This window comes from Pogoniulus pusillus, chromosome 12 (genome assembly GCF_015220805.1).
Source record: "Pogoniulus pusillus isolate bPogPus1 chromosome 12, bPogPus1.pri, whole genome shotgun sequence".
Taxonomy (NCBI): Eukaryota; Metazoa; Chordata; class Aves; order Piciformes; family Lybiidae; genus Pogoniulus; species Pogoniulus pusillus.
The window spans coordinates 18572234-18586719 of NC_087275.1; the positions used below are offsets into that span (position 1 = coordinate 18572234).

The 14486-nt window shown below is 39.9% G+C and overlaps 1 protein-coding gene across 4 annotated transcripts in view; it reads right to left on the reverse strand.

Moving 5' to 3' along the window:
• Nucleotides 1–14486, reverse strand: part of KCNJ6 (potassium inwardly rectifying channel subfamily J member 6) — a 165755-nt gene that overhangs the window by 113157 nt on the left and 38112 nt on the right. The window contains exon 2 of one of the 4 annotated variants that reach the window (XM_064152518.1): nucleotides 4932–4980. The exons of 1 other annotated variant lie outside the window; for it this stretch is intronic. In XM_064152518.1, the coding sequence (XP_064008588.1) occupies nucleotides 4932–4956 (25 nt within the window). In that variant the 5' untranslated portion in view covers nucleotides 4957–4980. Of the gene's footprint in view, nucleotides 1–4931; nucleotides 5657–14486 lie in introns of those variants that run through there. 2 more of the 4 variants (XM_064152517.1, XM_064152521.1) reach the window with 2 other exon arrangements.

Sequence of the window (14486 nt, forward strand, 5' to 3'; positions counted from 1 at the left end):
TGGAAAATACTGAACTGGATATTTGTATTTAGCAGTGTTTTCTGTGACTGGAGAATCACTATTCCAGACCAATGAGATAGTCAGACTTCAGCATCAGTTCTTCAAAGCCCCAATTCTATGTATGCACAACTGTTGTGTTCACAGAAGATGGCATTCATGTATGCACCACCGTCTTGTGATGTGATAAAAGTTAGGTTTATGAACAAATAACAAAGATAAAAGGTGTAGTACTAGCATGAAATAAAGAAGTAGAAAAGTCACAATATCCTGTAGAAAGAGTATATTGAATAAGTTTTTACTGTAATGTACTATATGTTTTTCTCACATGTCATAAAACAAAAATTCAGAATAACTAGAACTGTAAAAAAAAAAAAAACCCAAACATCCAGACTACCCTGGCACATTTTAAAGTAAGTCTCCTAGAGTCTGTCTGCTTCTGCAATTATTTCAGGTTAACTCGATTTGCTTTTATTTTTTTACCCACTCTGATTAAAATGCCTGGCATCCATGGTTCAGAAGGTTTTATGTGAAGTCATCTAAGGTCTCAGTATTCATTATTTCACTGTCTTTGGAAATAAGTGTACAGACATTTGGAGTACATATCTTTGTAACAAATGAAGGAACATCCTTATTTTAAACCAATTCTTCTGCCTCTGGCTGTCCTCATGCAGGTGTATCATGCGCCTTAACTGGATGGCAGAACAAACCCACAACTGTTTACTGATGAGCCCCTACTGCCAGAAAACATCTGAACTGGATGTCATCTCTCTGATTAAATGCTTTAAGGCAGACAACCATGCCCATTTTCCATTCTAGCCTGTAGCAAGTTCACACTGCTCATGTCACACATTGATTATGTTGCAGCCATCACATGACACACTAGATCCATACTGCTGGATAAGTCACAGCCCAGACCACAGACTTCCTCATTATCACAGGGAGAAGAGTTTGTACAAACCCATTTGTTACATCAGTGACCTGGAGAACAAAAAAGCTCATTAAGGATGAAGGAGGAGAGACATGCTCATATCTACGTAGTCTTCAACAAAGACCACATCTCTGTCAGGGCTTATAGAAATATCAAAATCCTGAGGAGAGCTTTTCAGGTGCTCTGCAAGCCAGCGTGCTGTCTTGTTGGTAAAGAAGCAACCAGTTACCCCTGGTCATAAAGGGGTGACTTATAATAGTGACCACAGATAACAGTTGAGTATTATGAAGAAGACAGCTTGCTTTCACCCAAGGCAACTCAGGAGCATGCTGTACACTTTGACTGGCTGGACAGTATGAGGAGAAACTTACGGAACTAAATTCCTTTCAATCTCATAACATTGGACCTTGAATGCACTTCTTCTGAGATACTATCAAGGCATTCACTATATTTGTCTACTTGCTACAATGTCTAGTAATAATTCTCTTTCCCCAAAGAATGGTGTTTGCTCCTGGGGACTAAAGAGTTTTGTACAGGAAGTTTCTCTGAATATCTTATTTTTTATGTCAGCCAACTATATCAGGTTGAACATTGCATACCTTCCTGCCCTGCGTAATATTTGCTCTCGTGCCTTGCTTGTTGTGCTTTAGCTGTTTACAGGCAAGATGATGGCATAATTTGGGTTAAAAATAACAGCCACTGTATGGGAAGCATGAGACCAAGAGGCAGAAGAAAACAAAAAACATAGTGAAATAATTTGGTTCCTAGTTTCATTTGTATGCTCAGCTTTTAAGTATTCTGAGACTATATGAGATAAATGCCCAACTCAGGCTATAAAGAAATTTCAAAATGCACATGGATTTTAAGGCATTATAAAAGAATTCTTGGACAGCACCCTGGGGGTCAATGTGTCTTTCTATTAATTTTGTGCAGGTGTTATAAAGTAATAACTTGGGGCAAAGAGTGGTCTTACGTGGTGTGCATTCTAGCTTCTATATCAGCTTTAAGGGCTTATCTCAAATAATTTAGCACAATGTTTCCAATTCTCACTTGAAATGATGTTTTAAAATTATTTTGCCTCCTTCTTTCTTTTTTTTTTTTTTTTTAAATAATTTTCAGGGTTGATTGCTCTCTCAATCAGCAGTTACAAGGCTCTGTCATAGTACATCATATCTTCCCATCACCATAAAGGTCCTATAGGAAAAGAGTAGAAAAACGTATTTTTTCCCCTAACAATCAATGCAACAGACCTGAGAATTGAAATAAGAAATGTGACAAAAATGCAGACTGTTATTCCTGCTGGCAAAAAGAAGAGAGTTGGAACAACTACATCAATGTCCTCTCAGTCTTCCTCTTAGCGTGCAACGTGATGTGAATCTCAGGTATGGGGGTTTTCTTACAGCAGAAACATTCTGAGAAGCTTTATGGGGAGGAAAGGAGAGAGAGCAGTGCCAGGTAACTTCATCAGAGTGTTCTGATTGAGAGAAAACGGTAGAGCACTGGAGGGAACGTGATTGATTTTTTTCCAGAGCTGTGCAAAGATGTGGACAGAGGAAAGAGACAAGAAGCACAGTTGTTGGGTGAAACTGAAGGTAAATAATAATTTTGTTTTATTTGCACCATGTTCAAGCCATATTTTAAGGCCTTTGAAACCTTCTACTCCTCAAAGGCCTTTTTTATTCTCTTTGTCCCAAGAAAAAGGCCTTTCAGTCCAAAGCATGGGGCTGTCTCATTGCTTCCCCATTCCATTCACTTTCTTTTAAACTGTGCAAGCTTTAAAATAAGTGCTGTGGTATGTTCACTAAGAATTTTATTTGCAGCTTACAATGCAGTTTGTGATTTATTAATTTTTTTTTAAATTGTCATGAAATAATCTAAAATTTTCATGAAAGCCTTGCATGAAGTATGAACAAATCCTCATATAAAGCAGCAGTAAATACTTTTAAGAAGCAATTCATCTTAAGCAAAATGAAAGTAATTTCCAAGACAAACACACATCCTAAAGGAATTGTGCACTTAATTTTTGAGTTAATGTTCCTGATCCATTATAAAACCTTATGGAGGTCTCTCCTCTGACTCTCCAAGCCATTCAGAGTCTGCTTACTTCCCCCTAATGCTCTGTGATGAGATTCTGCCACCTTTTTATGGAAAGACTGTGCAAAGTCCAGCAAGTACCTAATGCATGGCACAGATACCACTTATCTGCTTCCTCCTTTGATAACAAGTTCTTCCTTTGTCCATCCAACTCCCACCCATCCCTCAAGGCAGAATACATCTATCCAGCATCCAGTAATGCGAGACAAGTGACATGTTTGCAAGATGTTTCTAAGAATAATATACATCCACAGAGGTTAATGGAGAAAAAATACCATTCCTTATTGCTAAACTGCAATATTGACCGTGTACACTGTTACTATCTAGGCTTTGCTGTATTAGGGAGAAATTATTTGCATCTGTGAATACTGGGGGAAGTATATGGATGCGGAACCTGTTGGGCAGAGCAGAAAATTGAAAATGCCATCTATGAATCTCCCTTAGAAACTTAAACTTCTCCAGGTCTTAGAAATGCAGACAGTAGAAAAAAAGTAAAAAGTGGACAGAACAGTATTCAGGTAAGAACACACACCTCCATGACAAGAACTCCACCAAGTACTTTATTGAGAGTTTAACTACTTGCCAGTTTGTTACTGTGTACCTGATGTCACTGCCTGTAGTCTGCTACTGATTAATTATGCTCTTCCCACAGGGAAAAAAAGCTCTCTGACGTCTATGTCTTGTGTCAGTTCATAAAACTTTAGGAATAGGGTGTTTGCCATATGCATGTTCTGCTGCCTTGGTTGTGTGTCCCAGACCTGCACTACCTTTTTGTGATCTTCTAATACTGAAATAACCTTGTGTAGTCAGTAGTACTGACCCTGCCTTGCAGCGGCATATATAAGGACACACAGAGAGTGATTTCAAAATGAAGTGAAGCAAACTGTGAGAGCAGAAAGACAAGAAAAATTCTGCCCTAGGACCAGTCCTGTATACAAAGAGGAAAAAAATAACTTGAAACCACTTTCTAATGCAAATGTCAGTGTTTCTGTCTTTCTATAGTCTCTGGTTAAGCAGAGTAAAAGATTTCTCCCTTTAAAAGTCAAATTATTTAAGTTTGCATGGGCTTGTGAAGCTAGATATGGTCTAGGAAAGAAACAGTATTTTATCACAATTTCATCCTGAAATGACTTCACATTTTGTCCAGAAATATATTACCCCACCTGAGTCTTTCAGCTATAAGTTCAACCTCAAATTGCACAAGAGAAGGTTTAGATTGGATTTTAGAAAAAGCTTCTTCGCTGAAACAGTTTTCAAACAGTGGAGTAGACTCCTCTGGAAGGTGGTGGAATCACTATTCCTGGAGGTGCTTAAAATACACATACATGTGGTGATAAGGGATATGATTTAGCATCAGACTTGGTAGAGTTAGATAGCAGCTCAGCTTGATGATCTTCAGGGTCTTTTCTAATCAAAATGACTCTATGATCTCAGGATTCTATAGATACTACTCCACTCTCCAGATCTCACATTACAGAGGAAGCACAAACTACCTCATATCAGTTACATATTTAAAACAATGCACACCTCTTAGAAACCAGTCATATCAATGGAAATATTTCCACATGTATCTCTGGGCATAGTTCCTGCTGGATGAATATAGCATAGACAACAATTCTGTATTGTCACGCTGGATTTCACGTGACCTTTTTTAACCTCGTGAAAGAATGCATGCACTAACCTGAACCAAGTAAATTAGGCACTCATTAAAGCCCCACGTAGTTACTTTTTTTTTTTTTTTTTTTTTTTTTTTTTTTTTTTTTTAGGAGTAGGATGATTTATGATGGAGCTAGGAGTGAGGACAGGGCTGAATGAGATCCTTGAATGCAAGCATTATTTTCTAGGTTTGGGGCATTATGTAAGGAACAGATGGAAAAAGAAAGTGGTTGAACTTCCTATTTGTACTCACTCATTGACTCTGTCAATTTGGCCATCTCTCTTTTTCTTTTGGGCTTCTCCTGGGGGAACAGACAAGATAAAAAAACAAACATATACATATATATATATAAAAAAAAATATAAATACACTTGAATGCAAGTGGCAATGTGAAGGAAGGACATTCATTCATGATATATTTATATATTAACTTTACCCCTAAATATCCTGTACCTCTAGCCACTCTTTTCTTGCAGTTACCAGTCTGTATCAACTGTAAAGGGTGAAACTTGTATGCATTTCTTTGTGTGCATATCTAGATGGAACAACTGAAGCTGTTCTGCCAAAGGGAGGTCAGAGGAGTAAATCCTCCTCTGTTCCATGCTCTGAGCTAAAATTTGCAGGTGTGTTAGGAGCTGCTGACAAAAAGGTGTGAAAATGGCCGTCCCAAAAACCAGATCTTCTGAAGAAAAGAAAGCACTGGTTTAGAAACAAATGCTTTCTCCCTTCTCTCTGCTCTTATGTCTCTAGTTTGTGGGGAGCTTGTGGCCTTGGCTGTGCGCCTGGGCCTAGCAGTAGGAGGGCAGCGAAGCATAGGCGGGGGGTGGGCATCAAGGCCCAGTAGGCTCATCCTGTGGGTGGGGGCAGTTGGGCCTGCTCCTGTGCCTGCTGACGCGGAGCTGGGGGAGGCTTTGGAAAGCTTTGGTCTGGCAGCCTGGCCTAATTTCTGTATATCATAGAATCATACAATCAGCAGGTTGGAAGAGACCTCCAAGATCATCCAGTCCAACCTAGCACCCAGCCCTAGCCAGTCAACCAGACCATGGCACTAAGTGCCTCATCCAGGCTTTTCTTCAACACCTCCAGGGACGGTGCCTCCACCACCTCCCTGGGCAGCCCATTCCAATGCCAATCACTCTCTCTGGCAACAACTTCCTCCTAATATCCAGCCTAGACCTTCCCTGACACAACTTGAGACTGTGTCCCCTTGTTCTGTTGATGGTTGCCTGGTAGAAGAGACCAACCCCCACCTGGCTATAGCCTCCCTTCATGGAGTTGTAGACAGCAATGAGGTCACCCCTGAGCCTCCTCTTCTGCAGGCTGCACACCCCCAGCTCCCTCAGCCTCTCCTCACAGGGCTGTGCTCCAGGCCCCTCACCAGTTTTGTCACCCTTCTCTGGACACATTCCAATATCCTCAACATCTTTCTTGAATTGAGGGGCCCAGAACTGGACACGGTTCTCAAGGTGTGGCCTGACCAGTGCTGAGTACAGGGACAGAATAACCTCCCTTGTCCCTCTGGCCACACTGTTCCTGATGCAGGCCAGGATGCCATTGGCTCTCTTGGCCACCTGGGCACACTGCTGGCTCATGTTAAGCTACTATCCACCAGTAACCCCAGGTCTCTCTCTGCCTGGCTGTTCTCCAGTCACTCCATCCCCAGCCTGTAGTGCTGCTTGGGGTTCTTGTGGCCAAAGTGTAGAAGCCTGCAGTTGGCCTTGTTAAATCTCATCCTGTCTCATCTCATCATAGCTCTTTTCCCTGGATACCTTTTGTGCTTCTGTATGTATTTGTAAAATGCATTCATAGTTAACCTCCAGTTCTGTGTGATTGTTTTCATTTACTCCTTTGGGGAAAACTACTTTCTGTCCTTTTGCTCTGGGCAGCTCGTGGCTCAAACTAGGGCACATACAAAAACACAAACGAGTGGTTTGGTGCTCTGTCTACTACTGAGATGAAGTGATTGAAGCACTGCTGTCTTTATTTCTTTGTCACATAAAATTTTGACTTTTTTTTTTTTTTTTAAACCTTATGTTACTCTTTGCATGCTTTGGCGGAAGGCTTGGTCAATCAAAAGCCTTTGCAAATGATGCCCCAAAGCATGCCTCAGCCAGAACAATGGAGCCTGGGTCCAACTTCCTCATTTCAGAGTCAGAGCTTCAACTGAAGGAAGACATTCAGCCCTTCAAAGACTTTAAACTCTAATTACCTGCTTTTGAGAAGGCGCAGTGAGATTGCTTTATTGATCCCTGGAACTATAAATGCATCTTTGGTGGCTGAGCTCCAGCCCTATGGGTAAACTGAGCTAGTCCTTTGCTCCACAGCTGGCTCTAAAATGCAAGCAACCCAGATATTCACTAGCTTTAGCTACAGCTGAGAAATGCTTTTGGGAAAAAAAATCAACAACAAGTAGAAAAGGGCTGAGTGTCATCACATTAATAATATGTTTGTGAACACTGTCAAGGCTGCAAGAGATAGTTTTGCAGGCTATGGGTGTGCAGATGTCAGCTCTTGATACAAGCAGCTTTTTTCCCTTAAAACCTCAGCAGAAGAGAGAATTTCCTCCAAAACCTGACTTTAATGGGCAGCTATCCTAACTGATGCCCTCTGTGCTCTATCTCAGGTTTCTGGGCAGAGTGACCTGCAGTAGCTGATGAAATGGCAGGAAACAGGATTCAGTGTGGCAGTATCTCTCTTTGGCTGAGTCTATACCAACAAACAGCAGGCTTGAGAATGGTCCTTGCTGGGTGTTATTCAACAGTACAAGCATACCTTCCCAATTCTGTTAGGCTATGACAAGAGCAGACCCTGCTGCAGAGGTTGCAGGCTTTTGTAAGAGCTACTCCTAGTGCTTTATTTAAAAGCTTGGGATCATCTCATGATTTCAGAGGAAATGAGGTTTGTTCACCTCTGTTTTATCCCAATACGGGCTTCCATCTAGTGAAAAAAATCTAGAAGAAACATTTTCTATGCCAGATGCACTACTACTTGGACTTCAGAGACCTAGACTTCTGCTAAGAAAAAGCTCACTTTTTGTAGTAATAAGAACCACTAGAATGTATGAAACATGCAGATAATGCTTCACAAATGGATGCATATCCTTTAGAGCGTTACACATTAAGAGAAAAGTTCAAGGCTATGTCGTGAATGTGATGAGGTTAATGCCCTAAGCCATGATGATAATGTAGCACTCAGCACAAAAAAAAAAAAAAAAAAAAAAAAAAAAAAAAAAAAGGAAGAAGAAAGAAATAGCACAAGAATGCCAGTTTAAAAAAAGGACCTGCATGGTGATATCTTGCATGGTATTAATCATCAAAGGAAAGCACAGCACTGTGAAAATCATCAGTGATTTGTGTCCATGTCGCTTTATAATGTGACCTCAAAACACCTTCTTCCACTAGAGAACTTACAGTCTATCAGGAATGAGCAGTTGGGGAAGATCGATGTTGAGCCCTGAAGATGGAAGGCTGGATTTATTTGACTAATAATAAGCTGTGATTTTAAATATTAATACCTTGCTCTTGCATATTATTAAATACTTTTTACTAATGATGAAGCCTGTCATAAGGACATAGGAGATTAGAACGCCACTTCCTTTTAAAGTGGAAGCATTAAATATATAAAGAGAAGGTTAAGAGACTTTGAGTTTGTTCTGAAGAAGTTGGCCAAGACAAGCACCAATAGAATGTAGTTTTCCTCCAGTAATGGCCTGAGACCACTGCCAGGTGAGCACAGAAACATTTACGTGCAAAGAGATTTCATATCTTCACTGCAGCAGTTAAAGAATGCAGGTTAAAGAAGAAAGCTAAGTTTCTCAGGCTTCTGATACTGTCATCTGTGTGCATTCCCCAACATAAAGTGGCAGACAAGATTAAACTGATTGCTACATTTGAAAAAATTGAGAGTTTAATTCACTTTTCCTAAGAGAAATGACCAGAACTACTGAAACTCTGATCTTCCCTCTTTAGAAGATAAAAGTACACTCGTGTGAGTGTAATTTCTCACTGTGGCAGGCTGAAAAATGACATTCTATTTTCCAGATACTTCATTTTTTTTTTTTGTGTTATCACTGAAACTTAGAATCTGTATAAATGCTCTCTAAGTTTTGCATTCTTACCTTTCTCTAATGAGCACTAACATGTGCATATGTGTTGGATGTCCTGGAAGCTAAACACAATTTTCCACTCATCTGTTTTATGGCATGCCTAAGAAGTTTGGGTCTTTTTGATGGCAGATAATGAAGAAATTCTATCCTTTCTTAAACAGTTGTAACAGGTTAACTTGGGGGGACCCTAACCTGACTTCAGCAGATATGATTTTGGATACAGACTGACAGCAGAGTAAGAATTACCTCCTTTTTCAAAACAAACAACAAACACAAACAAAAAAAACCGACGACCACCCAAAAAAAAATACACAATACCCCAACCAAACCAAACCAAACCAAACAAAAATACAACAAATGACAAACAAAATCCCTCCAGACAAAACAGTCTTTTGTCTCTGGACAGGATTTGTCGTTAAGGGCAGGCTGTGGTAGTATTCTCTTTTGAGATTACTAGGTAAACAAGAATTATCATCTCAAAAAGCACATCAAGAAAACAAAGCCTTGTTTTTTATATTTTTCAACACATTCAGGCTCACATATCTTTTTTGTAGCTATGTAGTGGTTTCTGCAGAGGTTTGGATCCATGGGCTGCTACTGACAATGTACCTGTTTTGAAGCTGAAAGCTTCCGCAAGCTCAGGGGAGGAGCAGAGACAGACTCTGCTATTGTAAGAGGTTGGATTGAATGCAGTGGTGTGCTACCTTTGCATACCTGTGTAAGATGGCTCTTGTCATGCATGTAAAGTTCAGCTGACAGCTAATACTTTTGTGATGTGGAAATACAGACCCATTAGTCTGACTTCAGAGCAGGGGAAAGTGATGGAGAAAATCATCTTTAGTGCCAGCAGGACAACCAGATGGGTTCATGAAGGGCAGGTACCACTTGACGAATCTGATCTCCCTCCACAGCAAGATGACTCATCAAATGTGGATACTGTCTACCAAGCAACATCTCCCACAGCATCCTCCTAGAGAAATTGGCTGTACGTGGCTTGGATGGGTTGGATGTCCAAGTCCAAAGAGTGATACTGATTGGAGTGGCAAATCACAAGTGTTGTTTCCAAGGGCTCAGTACTGGGTCTTGTTGTCTGGATGACAGAACTGAGTGCACTCTCAGTAAGTATACAGATGATGCTAAGCTGGGTAAGAATGTTGTTCTACTTGAAGGTAGGAAGGCTTGTGTTGGTGTGGCCCTGGGTGGAGGCTAAATGTCCACAAAAGCCATTCTATCACACCCCTTCTTAGATTGACAGGGGAGAGGGAAAATATAACAAGAGGCCCATGGGCCAAGATGGAAGCAATTTAATGAAGTGAAAGGTAAAGCAAAGGCCGTATGAGGAAGCAAGACTGAACAAAGATGTTCTCTACTTCCCATTAACAAATGATGTTTGGCTGCTCCCCGGGAAGCAGGGCTTTAATAGGTGTAGCAATTGCTCTAGAGGACAAATGTCATTAATGTATGTGCCCCACGCTTCCTTCTTTCGCTTAGCTTTCATATCCAAACAGATGTCATATGGTACAGAATGCCCCTTTGATCAGTTTGGGTCAACTGGCCCAGCTGTGTCCCCTCCCAAGATTTTGCCCATCCCTCAGCCTAATGTTTGGGCAGGAAATGTTGGAAAAGCACAGCCTTGGTGCTTGGCTTAGCAGTAGCCAAAACACTGGTGTGCTATCAACACTCAGCTAAATTATTGCTGGGATCTGAGGGGATCTGATCAACATTTGCAGATAAATTACAAATACAAACAAGGGTGGCTGTCAAGAAGATGGGTGTAGGCTATTTTCACTGGTGCCCAGCGATAGAATGAGAAGCAGCAGATACAAACTGGAACACAGGAAGTTCTGCCTCAACATGAGGAAAATCTTCTTTACAGTGAGGGTAATGGAGCACTGGAACAGGTTGCCCAGGAAGGTTGTGGAGTCTCTCTTTGTGGAGACTTGGCAAAACCAGCCTAGATGCATTCCTGTTTGATCTGCCCTAGGTGAAGCTGCTTTGGCAGAGACGTTGGGCCAGATGATTTCCAGACCCCTACAATTCTGTGATTCCGTGATTGTACATTTTTTCTGATAGAAGAACATGGGTACATCCTGTGAATTCCTCTTCTATATCTATTAGCATCAACTGGCACAAATTGATCCAGTCATTATCTTTGCTTTTTTTTTGTTTGTTTATTGCACATCTGAAACTTCTCTTGTATTTTGGCCAGTTCACAAGTGCAGAGTGCACTGTAATGCCAGGAATCGATTGAAGTGGTCAGCAGCTTTGGCTGAAATCTCTGATAGCTTTTCATTAATCCTGTACTGTCTGAGCTATGGATTAGAACTCAAACCATTATAACCATTACACATGCTTTTTGTGAAGCTTTCTTACTTTCAAAAGTAATTCAGTGGTAAATCTCTAGTAATTTCATTGATATATCCTCTAAGGCAATAGTTATTCAATCACTAATTGCAAATTCAAAGAAGAACCTTTCCTGAAATTTTAGCTCAGAGCGATCTGTCTTGGGATATCTTATATTACTTTTCAAACTATGTGAAAATGATGTTATGTTTGAAGCATTATTAAATGAGAATAAGAGAATTTCATTTTATATATTGTCTTCCAATATGTGTGACATCCTCAAACGTTTTACAGTAATGGATTAGATACCGGTTGTTAGGCAATGGTATGTAGGCAAATGCAGTACTCATTACACATTATTCATTTTAGCAATAGCCTGCACTCAGTTCTCAGAAGCATAGCTTATTTTTAGATGGAGAGGGATTGTTGGAAGGAGTCAGATCTCTTGCTTTTGAAGATAACACCACAGGAACTTTAATTTCTGACTGGACACACGTCCAATAAAGGGAAAAAAAATAATAGCTCATCTTTAGGACCTCTAATGATGAATTGCACTGTGTTGTTTGCATATTTACTATTAATAAAATTCAAACTGTATGCAAGACCTGACTGGAGTTATGGGAGTTGCTTTTCATGCCTTTCTATCCCAAAGCAAGAAAAATACCCAGTGTGTATACCCTGTTTACTTGTATTACTCTGTCTTCACTGCACCAAGAAAGGTGATCAGTCCCAATCATCTGTTTTGTCTTGTCTTCTAGAATCAACTTTTGGGGGTAAGGACTGTGATAACTGTATTTGTGCAGGACCCAGCACAGTGTGATCTCAAGCAAATTGGGTTCTTCCTCAGCTCTAAAGGTGAGAATACTAGCAAGTAATTTGCATTTCCTTGCAGTGATCCCCCTAGTTTGAATGGTTAAGCATATATTTTAAAGATGATCCTGTGCTTGGCACAAGAGGCATCAGTCTGATGAGCTAAAAATGCAATATTTGAATAGATGAAGTGAGAAAAGTTCACAGAGGCTGTACCTTAGCTGGGTTCACCAGAGTTATGGAGCAGTAAGTGTGAGTATGGCTCATTAATGAATCAAGATATCATAAAACACTCCCAGGAGCTCTGATATAAGATGCCTTATATGAAGGAAATTTACATTAGGAGCAGAAGGGACTGAATTTGTTTCTCTGGGTTCTGGAATGTAGTTTTAATGTTTCTCATAGTTTTTAGTTAACTTACTCATCATTCACACTTGGTCTGTGGAATATGCATGGAAAAATCTCCGTTTTTTTTTCCCAGGCAGAAAACCAAGTAGCAATTCTGGAAAAGCTTGTCAACTGCCCTCAGACTCAAGGTATGAAGCTTACAGAGTTGCGTGCTAAAGCCACTGCAAATACATTGTCATTCTGTAACTAGGAATAACAAATATTGGCATACTAAATAGTGGGGATGATGTATGGTATTTCTGACTGTAGGGAACCTTCCTAGGAACAGAGGCAGCATAAATAAATGTGACTGAATGGGGCACATTAAAAAATGTACTTACATCTACCAGAATAAACACATGCAAAAAATGATTTGAAATAACATAAAGATACTCTGAGAGTCAGCAGGAAAGAGAATGCTCCTGTGTGAAATAAACAAACAAGTAAGATTGAAGTTGTAGCCCCTTAAATATCCTTAACCACTTCATATTTTTTAAACCATTAAAATTGATTGTAGAGAACACAAATCTAAAAAAAATACGTTAAAATCCTACCTTTGGCATCAAAATTCAGAACTACAGGCACTGAAAGTGCCCTTAATTTGTTGTGGTAACTCTGCCAGAAGATGCACATTACTTTACAAACAATTCTGGTTTACATTTTTTTATGCTGTTAAACGCTGGTTGCTTCTGCTGTCAGCTGTCGAAGAGTGAAGCATTAATATGAAATGGCCATTAAAGAACTACAAAGTGTAGAACACTACAAAGTGATAGGGTAATGGAATATTTTGAGTACCTACTTTGTAACTAAACTTCCTTCTCCCTCTCTTCACACTCTCCTACTGTTCCTAAAAGAATGGTTGTGGAACTAGCATGCTGTTTGTTGCTGCCACACCATGTACACCTCCTCTCTACCCCTAAACCCCACACATACTATCTATCTTACCTAAATAGGCTGTACATCTTCGAGGCAGGGACTATTTACTGCTTGAACTGTGCAGGTTCAATCACAGCATCACCTCAATTCTTTAGACTCTATGGAGATATTCCTATTTTAATAATGGGTACAATATATTGGAGTGTAGTGAGAGGACAAGGAGTAACACTTTTAAGTTGAAAGAGGGTAGATTTAGGTTAGATGTAAGTCAGAAATTCTTCACTGTGAGAGTGGAACAGGTTGCCTAGAGAAGTTAATGAAGTCTACTCCCTAGAAGTGTTCAAGGCCAGAATGAATGGGGCTTTGCACAACTAGATCTTGTGGAAGCTGTCCTGCCCAAGACATGGGTGTTGGAACTAGATGATCTCGAAGGTCCCTTCCAAACCATTCTGTGACTCTACTATACTATATTATACATGATTATAAAATACAGAGAAGTGTGGATTGTTCATTAATTATAAAAACAAACCAAAACCCAAATGCTGACAATCATTTTACTATTGCTTTTGCCATTCCCCTGGTACTTAGACCAAGCTGACAGAGGTTTCTGACTGCCCTAGGAGCCTCATACTCGTTCTCAGCTGAGGCTAGAGACAGTAGTCATATTTACTGTGTGATACTAAACCCAAAGGGTGTTTTCTGTAAGAGGATGCCAATTTGTCACGCTGAAATGCCTCCTGGAGATCCCCAAGAAGCCTCTGAAAGAACAATAACTGCCAACAAGTAAATTAGCCTGCAAGAACCATGCACTATTATATCTGTGTTGCTAGTTCTGGAGTTAGCTTTTTACCTAGTCGTGTTTTGCATTGTGCAATTTAGACATCTAGAATGTGTCTTGGGGATTTAAATAGATTTTAATTGGAATATTTGGCCAAACACTCTGTAAATAAGGCTAAAGGTTTACAAGTCAGACACAGCAAATCTGTGTGTTCCTCAGATAGTGCAGCTGATTGCACTTTATATATGATGTATTTTATACACAGTGCCATATAATGGAAAGATTTTAAAATGCACTAGATTGAGTTCTCTCTAAGTTTTACCATGCCCAAAGTAATATATAGCTGATGGTAGTGTCAAAAGATCAGCTCATGAGGTTAGCCATTTCTGTTGCTATTAATCTAATTAAGCATTAACAGTAATAAAATATTAATAGCTATTAGGTTCTAAAGCAAAAAAAGAGTGTTCTAATAGAGATGAGATAATGCAATTAATTAGTATTAGAGTTAG